The sequence below is a fragment of the Rhinolophus sinicus genome, chromosome 18 (genome assembly GCF_057876585.1).
Source record: "Rhinolophus sinicus isolate RSI-liver-muscle chromosome 18, RSI-T2T, whole genome shotgun sequence".
NCBI lineage: Eukaryota > Metazoa > Chordata > Mammalia > Chiroptera > Rhinolophidae > Rhinolophus > Rhinolophus sinicus.
Genome location: NC_142518.1, coordinates 47842643 through 47859019, shown reverse-complemented (window position 1 = coordinate 47859019; position 16377 = coordinate 47842643). Strand labels below are relative to the sequence as shown.

General features: G+C 36.1%; 1 protein-coding gene across 2 annotated transcripts in view; it reads left to right on the top strand.

Moving 5' to 3' along the window:
- The first annotated feature begins 524 nt into the window (after positions 1 to 524).
- The window catches only part of LOC109437976 (charged multivesicular body protein 1B2), a 29444-nt gene continuing 13591 nt past the window's right edge, over positions 525 to 16377 (top strand). Inside the window, exon 1 of one of the 2 annotated variants that reach the window (XM_019717530.3) lies at positions 525 to 682. In XM_019717530.3, the coding sequence (XP_019573089.1) occupies positions 667 to 682 (16 nt within the window). In that variant the 5' untranslated portion in view covers positions 525 to 666. Of the gene's footprint in view, positions 722 to 16377 lie in introns of both variants that reach the window. The other variant, XM_019717527.3, reaches the window with a different exon arrangement.

The window sequence follows — 16377 nt, the reverse complement described above, 5'->3', positions numbered from 1 at the left end:
TACCTCAAACCTAGGATTACTTTTTTTGTCCAGCCTTTCTAACCTAAAAGTTTAAGAATCATGATCCTTTTTAAAACTTCAATTGAAACTCATAATTCAAAGTTACCAGCCCCGCTTATCCCTTAGGTCTTTATTTCACACGATTATAATTTAAAAAATAAAAGTACTTTAAAAGCCCTATACCTTTTTTTCCTTCATCCGTAAGATTTAATCTCTGAGAACAGAAGTGAGGGGCCAAAGATAGTATGAAATCTGAGGAAAGAGGTAGGGAGGAAGGTTAAGAGCGGACTAAGACAAAAGAAAGAACTAGGAGGTTAGCTGGGTGACGAAAACCGTTAGGCGCTGGGTTCGACTAAGGTGCAGGAGAGGAACGCGAGGGGGAGGGGCGTAACCTCTTGCCCTCTGGCCCCCTGACGCCCCCCAGCGACTGCAGCCCACCCTAACCGCCTCTGCGGGAGGCAGCCATTTTGGCGTGGTCCCAGCTCCGCCCCTCCGGCGCAGACGGCTCCGCCTCCTGGCCGGCCTAGCGCAAAAACAGGAAGTGGGATCGCAAACCAGGGAACCTGTCTGGACGCAGCTGGGGACTAAGAAGACACTCAGAGCGTCCTCCTGTCAAACCCTTGCCGCTGCCCCTGGCTGTCGCCTCCCGAGAAAAGTCGTGGACTCATGTCGAATATGGAGAGTATCCTTTCTTGTCTGAAAAGCTGCTGCTAGGGCTTAGGTAAGGGGCGGATAGGGTCTGGGGCCCTGGGAGGAGCCGGGTGGTGACCTTTTATGTCTAGTTGTGGAGGGGTGAGGGCACTGATGCCGATTGATTAGCGTCAGCAGCTTGTTTTGTTTGTTGTTGTTGTTTTCTGGTAGTCGCCGCCATCCTAGAATCAGGGGACTTGGGACTGCTTTGATAAGAGTCAGAGGAGTGGCGGGACTGGTTTGAGAAGATTCTTGAGCGCGAACCCTCCCCTCCTTGAGGGCTAGTGTCACCTGTGTCCTTTCCCTGACTTTATCCACTTAGCAATCAGGGTGGATGGTGCAGAAACAGAGGCGGCAGGAGTTTGCCAGTGGTTTGGGGCGGAGGTATGGGTTTTGAATGCAATACGAGGGCAAATAGGTTTTGTGGAACTTCCTTTTTTTGCGTAGAGGTGACTAGTAATGAGGTAAAGTACTTAATACCGGCCCTCCCGAGTAAGTTTAGTGCTTGTGTATTTAATTTAGCACATGGGTAAACTCATATAGTTCCCTAAAGCAATAAAAATTCACCCGTTGCACCTCGGTTCCCACTTAAGAATGAGGTGGGGTTAAGAACCAACCTGTATGAAGCCCTGAATTGAGGAATTAAATTGCTTTTCACAACTGAAATACCATCACAGGTTTTCCATATCGGTGTAATTCCTCCTTTTTCCAGGAGTGGGCATTATAGGAAATAGAGTAGCTTGGTATCTTGCCATTGAATGAAACTTGGCAAAATGGCAAAATATGGGTAATAGTATTTGTTTGATAGCTCATATTAAAGCTCTTTTGCCGTCATTAGTTTGTAAGTCTGAAATATAGAAATACTTTTGGTTTGAGGATTAAATTATATAAGCCATACTAGGAATATTGATAACATATATTGTAGTGAACTAACATATATTGTGCTGGACTGTCCAAGATAAATCAAGAATAAAATGTAAACACTTGAGGGGCAGAAATAAATCATTTTATGAACAGAATAGATAATTAAAAGGCCCAGTTATCACTGCAGTTTCAAGGATATAGTTTATGGAAGTGTGGTTGTGTTAGATGATTTTAAAATACAGTGTTATAAAGGAAAGACCACTGGACTGTGAGTCAGAAGATTACTTTGTAATCCCAGTTCTGCCTCTTAAACATGTGAAATCACATCGGGTAGGCTTAGGTACAGAAAAATTAACTTCAGTCATATAGCCTCTGCCATGCAAGGTTTACTCATCTACAAATATACTGACTGACCTGCCAACCTTATAAAGCTGTTATGAAAATAAAATGAAATAGAAGGGCATACTAAATAGTAAAATTTTACAGGGGTACAGGGGCAGCCGGATGGCTCACTTGGCTAGAGCGTGAGCTCTGAACAACAGGGTTGCAGGTTCAATTCCCACATGGGCCAGTGAGCTGTGCCCTCCACAACTAGATTGAAGACAATGAGCTGTCGCTGAGCTTCCGGAGGGACGGCTGAATGGCTCAGTTGGTTAGAGCGTGAGGTCTCAACAAGGTTGCTGGTTCAATTTCCACATAGGATGGTGGGCTGTGCCCCCGCAACTAAAGATTGAAAATGGCAACTGGACATGGAGCTGAGCTGCGCCCCCCATAACTAGATTGAAGGACAACGACTTGGAGCTGATGGGAGAAACACACTGTTCCTCAGTATTCCCCAATAAAATTAAAAAAAGAAAAAAGAGAAGCCAGGAGCCAAGATACCCATTAAAAAAAAGAAAAAGATAGAGTACAAATTGCTATCTTTTTCCCCAGTATTTGAGGTAATAGCTCTAAAATTGCTTGTGTTTTCTACTTTGATAATGCAAGTTAATTTTTCTCTACCTAAGCCTACCTGATGTGATTTTTAATAACAAGATAATTAGTTACTAATTTTATTTCACTGAAATGTATGCCTGACTAAAATTAATGATACTGTTATCAATAGTTTAATACCTAACAAATGAACTATTAACTACCCTTTAGTCTATTAAAGTGAGGTGAGGAAGTTTAACTTGACTCATACTGTCTGGCAGTGGTTACTTCTCTTGGTTCCATTTTGTAGAATCCAGACCTTTTCCTTAGAGTAGACAGGAGGAAAATGACATATGGACTCAGACCTGCCTTCCATAAATAAATAACTTGAACTGAAATTTCAGTAACATTTATTTGTCAGCTGTATATAATGCAAAAATCTCATTGTTATAGTATATAAGAAGATTAAATGTGCTAACTAATGAATTAGCATGGTACTTGTGACTAGTGTCTTTGGACAGTTAAAACACACTGAATTTATCCTGATTTATCATGGTGGATTTGATCAAATCTTACGTTAAAGAATTGGATGGAATGGCCAAAATTATTTGTTGTAGCATGTTCATATAGGTGTTTTACAAGTATAGAATTAACAGCAATATACGTGCAATATTAACAGTGTTTCAGGAGTAGTGTTTGATTAGCTATAGGAATGAAACAATAGAAGAGGAATAATTAAGGGATGCTTCCCCACTCCCCTATTCTTGTTTGGTTTTTTGTTTTGTTTTGTTTTGTTGGGTTTTTTTGCTTCTCTATGTTTCTACCCCTTTTCTGGTATTTTGTTGTTTTCGTTGGACCTAAGCATGCTTCATTTTCCAGGAAGCTTTCCATGTCATCTTTCTAATCTAACCCATCATCTCCAACAAACCTAAAAATCTGAGAGCATCAGGTCCCACTCCCACTCTGCCCCTTTTCCCATCTGTTTCCCCCTCCGTTTAGCCTCTTTTTTCACTATTGTAATCATGTTTCCTTTTTTTCTCTCTTTACATTAGACTGAGTTTCTTGAGGATTGGGTCCTTATTTAATATTTGAATTCTCATTTCATTGTATAGCGCTTAGCCATTGATGGACACAAAATGGGTAAATAACCTTCTATTAAGAATTCTTAACATATATTGACTCTCTGCTATGGGCTGAACAATGCACCCAGGCTGTCGATACAGAGGGTTATAAGACCCATTACCAACTCTGAGCAACTTTTGATCTGAGTCAGCACACACATGGGTGCGGGTAAATAGCAATATAAGGTAGCACATACTAACTTAGGTGAATACTAGAACAGCAGTTCTTGCTCTCATGTGTGGATTTACTAAACTCCTTGAAATTGTATGCACAATTTTGTATATTAGTATGTGCCTTTTTCCTGGTGAAAATATCTATAGCTGACATCTGTTTCTCTAAGGGATTCTAACCTGAAAAAGTTTGAGAAGTAATGAAATAGGTAATAGACACTAGATATAGTATGTATAGTATATATAATAGATATAGTATCTATTATATATATATATTTTTTCTGAGAGTGAGTACAGAAATGGATGTGAACTGGACTGGTAGCATTGTCTCCTTTTGTAGTCTCTCAGGCAGATGAGACTGTGTTTTAAGCAAAGATTGCTAGTTACCTTAACAATGTCTGTTCACCATTATGAAAGGCTTTATATCGTAAAGCAGAACTAATTGCATATCAGAGTCTCTGAGGCTTTGCTAGTGTTAACAGATGTATTGTGATTTTTTTGACTCAGATATCAACAAAAATAAGACCTAGCCAGACAGTCAGCTCTAATGCATCTTTTGTAGCAAAAATTAATATAAGACCCAGTATTATATTATATTATATTATTAGACCCGGTCTTACATTATAGTAAAATAAGACCGGATCTTATATTAATTTGTACTCCCAAAGATACATTAGAGCTGATTGTCCGGCTAGGTCTTAATTTTGGGGAAATATGGTAGTAATGGCAATTTATTGAGCACTACTATGTGCCAAGCTCTGTGCTGGGGATTTTGTATATATTATCTCAAACTCTCAAAACAACTCTAGAAGACAGGTGGTAGTCTCATTTTATAGAAGAGGAAATTAAAGCTAAGAAAGCCACAGAGTTTGTAAGCATACAGTAAAGGATCTGGCCTGGGCTCCAAAGTCTGCTGTGTTCACTTTTGCACTGTGACTCTACAACTTATAGTGCAATTCAGTTATGTCTGATGGAGTCCTAGAGTTATGTAGAGCTACTTTTCCTGTATATTGACATTGCACTTGAGATTTTGCTTTAAAACAGTGCGTAAAACCATGAATTGCCACAATCATGTTAGGGAAAGCCTAGCTTAGATTCTCTTGAAGACAAGTCTAGTTCATAGGTATTTCCTATTAAAAGGTACACTTATATGATGTAATATTTAAAATTTTAATTTTATAGAATTGGAAGGTGGGGTATTACTTTCTGAAATTTTGAAATAATTGAAATGTTCAGATGATTCATTGATTTCCTTATTTATCAACCCCAAGGGCCAACCAGATGAATGAGTTTTTTGCTTTTGAATGGATTTTGACAGGAGGAGGGAAACCTATTGCCATTTATGGAGGTCTTTGAGACCAGTTTCTCAGAGTCAGTGTTATTGTTTATGTTAGCCAAAAGGCAAGGCTGGTTGTGGGTGCTAAACCTCACAGGGATTCAGAGGAGGGTAGTAGGAATGGGAGGGAGAAGAGTACACTAGGCATAGGAATTGTTTGTGAAGACACAGAGTCAGGTAACTGGTGGAGCCCGACATCACTGATGCACAGGGTGCTGGATCCTGAGATTACCCAACACCTATTTTAGGGCATTATGCATTATTCTATACATGTTAATAAATATTATCGTTCGGTCTTTCTAAATGTTCATCCATCAATAATAAAGTATTTCGGCCATTGTCTTTTCAGTGGGCAAAGTAAAACAAGTGCTGTCTTAATAGCAATCACTTTGCGAAATTGGATTTGTGATGAGTCAGTGAAGGAGATTATTCTGCCAGTGTTATTTTTCCAAATAGGGAAATACTCCAGGGATTTGTAGCCAACAATATATCAAGTCTAGTTCATAGCTCAAATTAGTAGTGGAATTGATGCCATTATTTTCCACATCAGCAATCAATTCCCACACTTCAATATCGAGGATATTCACTTACTGTAGTATACACAAAGGGTGATTATTTGAATAGCAGACACTTAAGAATCTCATACCCTGCTTGTGACAAGTACACGAGTTAGAAACAAGGTTTTAGACCCTGGGGTGTTTTGATTTCTGGCCTAGGACAAAAGATTCCTCATCAGAAAAACACTGGTGTTACAAGTTGTCTGAGCTACATAGACACATGAATTTATTTCACAGTGGTGATAGTCTAGTCTAAGATATGTAGTCCTCCTCTGTATATTTATGTGCTTATGCTTATTTCTACTTAAACTGTTGGTAATCTTGTCTCTCTTATATTTTAGTGTAAGGTTGAGAATTCATTTTCTTATTTCTGAATGTATAGAATTATTTGGAATAGGAAATGGTAAAAATTCACATATCCTTAATGGACAACTAGCCTCATGGTAGTTAATATTTCTTAAATTGAAAGGAACTTGGCTTGAGGGGGAGCGGGAGAGGGAGAGAGAATGCACGTGCATTTTCTGCTTTTATAGGACTGAATTGTTACTCTGAATTTAAGAACAAGTGTAATAATAGGGCTGTAGTTTTCAGAACTGCTAGTAATTGTGATTTAATCAATATTTTCATGCTTTATTTCACTAATCATTGTAGGATTGTATGAAGGACTTTTCATTGTCAAAATATCCCTCCTGGCACCTAAAAGTAAATTACATTTTCAATTATTTGAGGTACTTTAACATTTAATTTATAAGTATTCAAAAGTATAAAGTTTAGACTATTTACTAAGCCCCATATCTTTTTAAAGAGAAAATATTCCTGACAAGGACATATAAATACTTTGATTGTGCAAGAAAGTAACTGTTTATATAGAGCACCTTTCCAAAAAGAAACATTTAAAAATTGCATTATTTCTCATTCTTAGGTACTTTTATACTTTTAAGGTGTGAACATTTTTTTAAACAATAACCATTTAATACAATGAATAATGAGAACATTGCCATACACAGGGAAGCAGGTTTTGATTTGAGTTGCCATTTGTTTTAATATTCAAATCAGAATTTGTACTTCTTTAAATTTTTAGAAAGGCATTAAGGCACATATGCCATATATTGCATTATATCTTGGTAGCTTTGGGTATCACCTCATAATCACATACATTAATTTCTACATTGAAGCATGTGAACATTAAGTAGAATAAATTAAAAGCCTATACACAATTTGTTAGTTGAGATCAGGTTTTGTCACCCGATTTTTATAGTCAGATCATATTTTGTTACCAAATATAACGTTATGTATAACTTTAATTTTCAGAACTTTTTGGATTTTGCAATTGTGGATAAGTAATCATGGAGCTAGGAAGGGAGGGAAAGAGGAAGGATAAGAGAAAGGAGCAATGGAAGCATTCTGATAAAGGAAATCTGACAATAAAGTTCACGAACTCATCCAAGAAAAAGTGCTACATACCTCATTGCTGAATATCACTACCGTCACCTTCAAAATACTCCCCTTGGAAAGCTATGCACCGACGTCAGTGCCTAGTTCACCCGTCAAAGCAATTTTGGAATTCTTTTTCTGGAATGGCCATCAGAGCAGTCATGTTACCCTTGATGTCCTGAATGTCATCAAAATGTCTTCCTTTCAATATTTCCTTTATCTTTGGGAAAAGAAAAAAGTCATTGGGGCCCAGATCAGGTGAGTAGGGAGGGTGCTCCAATACAGTTAATTGTTTACTCGCTAAAAACTCCCTCACATACAGTGCTGTGTGAGTTGGTGCATGGTCATGATGCAAGAGCCATGAATTGGCGAAAAGTTCAGGTCGTTTTTGTCTGACTTTTTCATGCACCCTTTTCAGCACTTCCAAATAGTAAATTTGGTTAACTGTTCAGCTGGTACAAATTCATAAAGAATAATCCCTCTGATATCAAAAAAGTTTAGCAACATTGTTTTGACTCTTGATTTGGACTGACGAAACTTTTTTGGTCCTAGAGAATTGGCTGACTTCCATTGTTCAGTTTGATGCTTTGTTTCAGGGTCATATTGGTACACCCATGTTTCATCACCTGTGGTAAAACGGCCCAAAACATCATCTTGCCTCTCCAAAAGTTCTTGACAAACTTCTACTCTCCTTTGCTTTTGTTCATCGGTGAGCTTCTCCGGGACCATTTTTGCACACACGTTTCTCATGCCAAGATTTCCAGTTAAGGTTTTGCTAACTGGTTTTTCTATCAATGTTTAAATGGTCTGCTATACTTCTCACAGTCAGCTGACGATTTTGTCGCACAGTTCGACAAATTTTTGCACTGTTTTTGTCATTTCTGCTTGTTACTGGTTGCCCTGACCTTTTTTTTTTTTTTTTAATTTTTATTGGGGAACAGTGTGTTTTTCCAGGACCCATCGGCTCCAAGTCAAGTTGTCATTTTCAGTCTAGTTGTGGAGGGCACAGCTCACTGGCCCATGTGGGAATGGAACCAGCGACGTTGGTGTTATGAGCACTGCCTGTTCTCTAACCAGCTGAGCCAACCGGCCGCCCTTTCCCTGACCTCTGTTCATCAGAGACAAGTTCTCTTCCCTCAGAAAAACGTTTAATCCATTTTCTTCATGGCATTATCCCCATAAACTTGGACTAACACGTCCCTGATTTCACTTGCACTCTTGCTAAGTTTAACAAGAAATTTAATGTTTGTTCATTGCTCTAATTCAAGCTCAGTCATTCTTGTGATGGCACACAAAAACACGCAACAACAATAATGAATGCCACTCAGCAAGACATTGCCACATGTCGACATGAACACAGCTGTGAGACACTGATATACCAAAGTTATGAAACCTTACCAAGCTGTTTGTACTGTGCTGCCAATGTAAGTGTATGAAGTTCGCGAACTTAATTGTCAGACATTGTAGTCTGTACTCATATATGTATCTCAAAAGAATCAAATAGAGATCCATGATTTCTTTTTCTTTTAAAGTAAAGTTTATTGGGGTGACAATGGTTAGTAAAGTTATATAGGTTTCAAGTATCCGATTTTGTAATACATCATCTATATCTATTTTGTGTTCACCACCCAAAGTGAGTTCTCCTTCCATCACCATATATTTGATCCCATTTACCCTCATCTACCATCACCCCCTCCCTTGCCCTCTGGTGACCACTAACTATTGTGTGTGTCTATGAGTTTTTGTTTCTTTGTCTTTGTCTTGTTCCTTTGTTGCTTTCAATTATATATGATTTCTCATGTTGCTTATGATAGCAACAGAAACGTTACAGTATTTCAATTTTCCTGTGGAAGAGGATTCTAAGTCAGTTTTTTCTAAACCTAGATGTGCATGAAAATCACCTGGTGAGCTTTTAAAAACTACAAATTTCTGAAACTCATCCCAGATCCACCCAATGGGAAATTCCAGAGATTGGGTCCAAAACTCTATTTTTAAAGAGCTTTATTGGTAATTGTTATACTGCTCGTCTATGATGAGGTTTCAAAATCCAATCAAAATGGGAAAAATAAAAAGGGACAATGTAGACACAGAAGAAAAACTGAGGGTTGCTAGATGGGAGAGGGGGTGGGGATAAAGGGGAAGGTGAGGGGATTAGAAAACAGTCAGTAACTACAAGATGGCCATGGGGTTTTGAAAATTTGGGGAATGTAATCAATAATGTTGTAAAGATTTTGTAGGGTATCCGATGGACACTTGTCCCATTTGGGAGACCACCTCAGGGATGATGTAGATGCCTGATCACTGCACTGTACACTTGAAGCTGAACAATAATGAATGCCAACTATAATTTTGTGTGTGTGTGTGTGTGTGTGTGTGTGTGTGTGTGTATGTATATACTTACAAGAAGCGGAGTATAGCTTTAGGAATAGAGACAGTGGAAATGTAATGGCTCTGCGATGTCAGAGTGATAGTGGATGGGGGGAGGGAGGTTCACACAGTGTGAGGGATATAAATGATAAACGTCTGAGTATTACTTTGTCTTGTGCACCTGAAAGTAATATAAATAAATTAAAAAAATAAATAAATAAATAAATAAATAAATAAATAAATAAATAAAAATAAGAAAAAAAATAGTAGGCAGGGAAGCTGGACAAGTAAGAGGTTCCGATCCTGCAAAGTCTTGCCTCACTGCTGCTGGAATTGAGAGTGTGGCTGTCAGGAAGGTTCCTGGTATTTCTAATAATTCACCTTCTCCAGACAGTTTTATGTAGTGAGGTTTAGGAGAGAATGAGCAGGTCATTGATAGAAAATATGCACTAAAATTACCCCCAAATTACCTTATTTTTAAAGCCTTTCTTATAAATAGATCAAGGCTGTGTATATCTATGGGTGTGAGTGACCTTAGTCAGTGATTCCATTAACCCAGTAAAAACTGTTTAAACAAAGCATCATGGAGTTTTCAAGTATATAATACTTGAATCTCACACTCCCTGAACAAGCTACTGACAAATGTGATTTTATTGCGTCCCTTCCCTCCTAAGCTGCATGGAGGTTAATAAAGTTACTTCTAGCCAATTCACTTGGTTTGGTAGAGTGTTTTTATTTGCTCCTTTCTGTGAGATTGTTTTCGTCTTCAGGAGGAGATAGACTGACTTTATGATGTAACATTGATAGCAGATTACAATAAAATGAATGCTGTGGGGAAAAAAAAGGGACAATGTAAAAAAACATTTTCCATAACTAATTGTATTCAACTTTAAAAGCTGTCCTTTATTCTGAGGCTCTCTTTCCTACATTTTTTGTGTTGGTATATTCTTTCTTTTAATTATACCAATCCACGAAATTTAAAAAGTCTGGGATCTGCTTTGACCTTGGTTTTCTAACTCTTTTAGAACCGTTTTTTTGTGTGTTTTTTTCTGAATGAAATCTTATGTGGAATCCTAATAATAGAAACAGCATTGTATTAGTGTAAACTTATTTACAAACATAAATGTGATATTGATTTCTCTTGTCCAGCATCAGTGATGCTTTTTTCCAAGTATATCATGTACCACTGCAAAAACACTTTTCTAGCTATTCATTTATTTAAAGCTATTGAGTACTTCTCTTAAGCACTGCACTAGGCTAATGATATAAGGATGATTAAGACTGATTCTGATTTCAGGGTGTCCATAGTCCAGTTGAAGAATCAGATTTATAAACAAGGAATCATTATGTACAGAAAAAACACATAACATGATATATAAAGTAACATGGGAATACAAAGTAGCTATTAACACTGTAAACTTCAAATTGTGTTTTTACAGAATGAAGGCATGTTTCATTTTATTGTGCTTTACAGATGTTGTGGTTTTTACAAATTGAAGGCAAGACCCTCTACCAGAAAAAGATTATGACTCACTTTATTGCAATACATGTTTTATTGCAGTGGTCTGGAACTGAATCCCACAATTTATCCATTCTCCTAGTGACAAACATTTAGATTATTTCCATTTTTCCTGTCATTACAAATACTGCTATTATCATTCTTGTACATATTTCCTATGTCGACTGAGGACAATATTTCTAGGGTATATACCAAGGAATGGGATTGCTGGGTTGGAGAATATATGTCCTTTCACATTTCTATGTTGATATTATGTTACCTGAAAGTAATAATGCTTTAATGATTTCCACTGTAATTTGTATACCTTTTATTTCTTTTTCTTTTCTTATCATGCTTGCTGGGATTCCATAGCAGTGCTTAGTTTAAAAACATATATAGCAGGATTTTCTTGTTACTGACTTTAAAGGAATTCTAACTATTCACTATTAAGGATGGTGATACACTTTGTTTTTTCAGGTTAGAAAGTTTTTTTCCATTCATAGTTTGCTGGGAATTAGGTCACAAACCATTCATCTGAATGTTGGTTTGATGAATCTATTGAATGTTGGATTTATTTAATGTTTTTTCTTTAAATATTGAGATTGTCATCTGTGTTTTCTCCTTTAATCTAATGTGGATAGTTTAATCCTTTAATCTAAATGTTTAATCCTTTAATCTAAAATTCGTGGATAGTTTATTTTTTTGTTTGTTTTTTGTTTGTTTGTTTGCTTGATGTTTAACCATCCTTGGCATTTCTAGGATAAGCACATCATAAATTTGAAGTATCTTTAATGCATTGCTCAGTTGCTAATATTTTGTCTAGTATTTTTGCATTTATGTTCATAAGTGAGGAGTTTGATATGTAATTGTCCATTCACATATAGTATTGTTTTCTGATTTGGGTATCAACGTTGAAAAGTGTTCCTTCTTTTTTCTATTCTTTGGAAGAGTTTGTATAAGATAGGAATTGCTTTTTTCTTAAATGATTGCTGTAATGCACCAGTAAAACCATGTAGGCCTGTGTCTGTTGCTAGTTAATTAATTTATATGTTAAAATATTTTAACATACTGAATCAATAATTTTTTTAAAATTTATTTTTTAATTCTTTAATAATCGTCCTAGGATTGTCCATTTTGTCTAAGACTTTCAATTTATTGGCATTACGTTCATATTTTTTTATTCACATATCTTTATTGTATCTGCAGTTATTTTCTCCTTTTTCATGCCTGCACTGTTCGTTTATAACTTTTTTGTTTCTTGATCAGTTTCTACAAAGGTATGCTAATGTGGGTCTTTACAGAGAACTCAACTTTGGCCTTTGATTTTTTCTGTTAAATCTTTGTTTCTATTTTTTCCTCTGAGATTTTTTTCCCATATGCTTCTTTGAGTTTATTCTATACTTTTCCTGATGTTGTGAGATGAATGCTTATTGTGTTAATTTTTAGCCTGCCTTCCTTCTAATGTGAATTTTTAAGGCTAGAAAATTCCGTGGCTTTAGTTCTAAATCCCACAAGCTACATTCCACTCATTTCATTGTTACTCAATTCTGTTTTTTAATTGTTCGTTTTAGTTTCTTCTTTAATCCATATGTAGATTTTTAAATTCCCAAAATATATTTTAATAAACTTTTTATATCAAACAGTTTTAGATTCTTACAGAAAAAATATGAAGAGAATTCCCATATTAATTAATTCATCTTTAGTTGTGGTTAGACAGCAAGTTCATCTGATATCTATTATTTCAGATTTGCTTTATGTCTAATGCATGATAGGTTTTCGTATGTCTCATATGCTTGAAAACTATGTGTATTCTCAAATTATTGGGTACAGGATTGACTATAGTTTTCTATATGCTTATTAAATTAAACTTCTTAATTGGGTCATCTGTAACTTCTATCTTAACTGAATTTGGTTAGTTACTGAGAGAGTTTTGTTAAAATCTCCCAAGCGTGATCATTTTCTCTGTCAGTTTTATATATGTATACACAAAGACACTTCGAGGCTATGTAGGAGGTACATGGAGATTTAGAATTATTTAATCAGCTTGTAAATTAATTTTTTTATCATTTTATAGTGGCAACTTAAGAAATGTCCAAACCTGTAGAGAATTTTAATGAGTTTATTTGAGCCAAAGTGACAATTGCCGGGAAAGAAAATCTCCAGATTAAGAAAATGCTCTGGAGAATAGCAGTTTTGCAGCTTATTTTCTACGTTAGACTCAAAGGAGGAGATATAAGAAGGGTTATGTGAAATCCATTTGTGGTAGATTGATGGGGTGGGAGAAAACAAAGTGGGGGAAATCTCTGGGATTGGATAAAAAGTAAAACGGAGAGTTGCATAGCTATTTTACATTGGTGGGTGCAGGATAGTTAATAATTAACATTTACAATACATAGAGATGGTATTCCCGGAACAAGATGACAATGAGGGGTTCTATGGGCTATGCCCTGAAGGGTCTGGAAAAAAGGGATTACTTTGACATTCCAAGGTATGTTAGATGCAAAAAAGACAATAGACAGGCTTACTTAAGGTAAAGATCGATCTTTGCCAAGGAAACTACAGGCCATGGATATGAGTGCCTGTCATGACCCTCTTTTAATTAGGAATTTTTATGTTCAGACCATCCTATGTGGTTAATTTTGATCTCTAAGTTTATAGGGCCTGCCATGCAGGCCTGCCCTGAGCTTGTCAGGTTTAGTATGTGGCCCCTTTTTCATCCACAATAATAACCCCTACTTTTTAAAAATTCCTAATACTGCTTTACATAGTTTGTTTTGATTGATACTAATAAAGCTACACCTGTTTTTTTTAGGTTAGTATTAATATTTGTCTAACTTTTTCTGTCTTTTTACATCTCACCTTGGTGTTTTAAAGTTCTATTTAAAGTGCATAGCTATAATTTGTTTCATTATTTTTTAATCCAACATGATATTTTGGGGTTATTTCTATCCTTTTATTTTATTTCTGTTTATCCTGTTTTTTGCTACCTTCTTGTGGAATGATTAAGTGGTTCACCCCATTTTTCCCTCTACTATTTTGGAAGTTAATGCTATTTCCTTAGCAGTGCCCTTCACATTTTAACATGCATAGTTAATCTAATATCTAAATAATCAGAAAATTTCTCCCAAATAATACAATGATTTTTAAACATTTAACTTTAATCACCCCATCCTCTGTCTTATATGTTTTCATTGTCTGATTATGTTTGTTCTGCTTTTTTTTATTTCCCAAATTAGACATTGAGATTATTTTATAGTCAGTGTTTCTTTGGATTTGCCCATGTTTACCAGTCTCTATGCTCACTAAGCCTTTCATTATGTCAGACCTAACTTTCTTTCTTGTGAAGTACAGTTGGTCATCATTATTCAGTCATCATTATTCGTGGGTTTTGTATTTGCAAATTTGCCTGGTTGCTATAATCTATTTGTAACCTGAAAGTCAGTCCTTGCTGTGCGTCAGGGTCATTTGTGGACATGCTCAGGCAGTGACAAATTTGAGTGGCTGGAGGCGCAGATCCACATCTGAGGTTGAGCGGTGCAAGGCTCTGCCTTCTTACTTCAGCTCTTCTGCTATAAGCAGTATCTCTCTTGCTTTCTGTTTAGTGCCACGTTTTTTGTGCTTTCTGTTGGTGATTTCACTGATCCCCGGGTATTATTTTGAAGTACTGCATAGTGTTCCTAAGTGCAAGACTGTGATATGCCTTTTGGAGAATATGTGTGTTAGATAAGGTTCTTTCAGGCATGTGTTATACTGCTGTTGGCTGTGACTTCAATGTTAATGAATCAACAATATATATTAAATAAGGTGTGTTAAAACAGAAATACACATGAAACAAGATTATATATTGATAGTGTCTAGAGGCTCGCAAGAATCTAACCAAGTATTTCCCTTAGGAGCAATGAATAATACAAATCCACTGTACATCCTTTGGAAGTTACTTTAGCATTTTGTTTCAAAATTCTGCTAAGTTTGATTTTTGTAAGTAATCTGAATTTTCACTATTGCTCTTTAAAAGTAATTTTTGTCTGGTGTTCCAAGGTTTACTATGGTGTATCCAAGTGTGGATTTATATATATATTTATTTTATTATTTACTTTTTTAGTGTGGATGTATTTTTATTCATCCTGCTTGGGATTTTTTTTGAGAGATTTCCTGAATCTAAAGATTTTATTCCTCTCATCAGTTATGGAAGACTCTCAGGCATCATCTCTTTGAATATAACCTTTCACAGAGGTTCTCTTTATTATGTCTTCATGGGATACCTAATATTAGACCTTTTTTTGTATTTTCTTCTCTTTCATATTAACCTTAATTTTCACTCTAATCTCAATTCAGATCTATATTCAGTTTGCTGATTTTCTCCTCAGCTTTATCTAATTTTCTTTTATCTCCTTTGTTTTCTCCCCAGCTATGAACCAAGGCCCATGACAGTTAACACAGTCATCTCCTTCACCAGCTCGGAAGACTATTTTCTATCCCACCCTTATGCTAATGTTGTAGCCCTCAGGGGTTCCTTCTAGCTTTGTTCAGACAGTTCAGCACCTCATCTTCTGTGGGCCCAGTAGGGGGCTTTGGCTTCAGGAGCTTCAGGGCTTACCTGCTGCTGATATTTGCTTCTTCCTCTTTGATTCTGTACCCTGAATATTTCCCTTCCTTTTTTGCAAGCTAAACTCTGTATTCAAAAGGACATTTGTTGTATTTTATGCAGTATTTCCATGTGTTTTTCTAAATCTCTAGACTTCCATATTTATGGAAATCGTTCATGTCTTAGAATGAAGGGGGAAAAGCATTCTGGTCTCAAATGGACTTCTATAATGGATCTCCTATTAATTTTTGGCCAGTATTTTATACCATGATCAATATTAACTATTAATATTAAATAATTTAGCTGTCAATCCTCAGTACTTGCATTTTATAGTAAATTTCAGGTTTAAGGGAAGCTGAAATTATTTTTTAAAAGCAACAAATAATATTAATTATAGGAATTCATCTAAAATAATTGGCTATTTAATTGAGCTTTTAACTATAGTAACTTTTTCTATAGAGAGTGTGATTCTGTTTGGGAGATGATTTGGGAAATGAAAAATTTATTTCTTTTTCTGTCTTTATTTCCATCTATATTAGTGATTCGGATTCTCAGCTCGGTTGGAATTTGACCCCCCACCCAGGTGATCCCCCACCCAGGTGACTGGATAAAAAGACATTTTTGTTCCAGTTAGGGGGGAGGATGCTAGTGTCCTCCAGTGACTAGTAATCTGGAATGCTAATAAACTTCCCAGAATTCACAGGACAGTACTACAACAAAGTATCGTCTGGCCCAAAATATCAATAGTGCTTAGGTTGAGAAACCCGATCTGTAATCTTAAGAAACTATAACTTTCTCAGTAAACTAGCTGAAAATGATAAATCTTACTTATAAATGTAAAG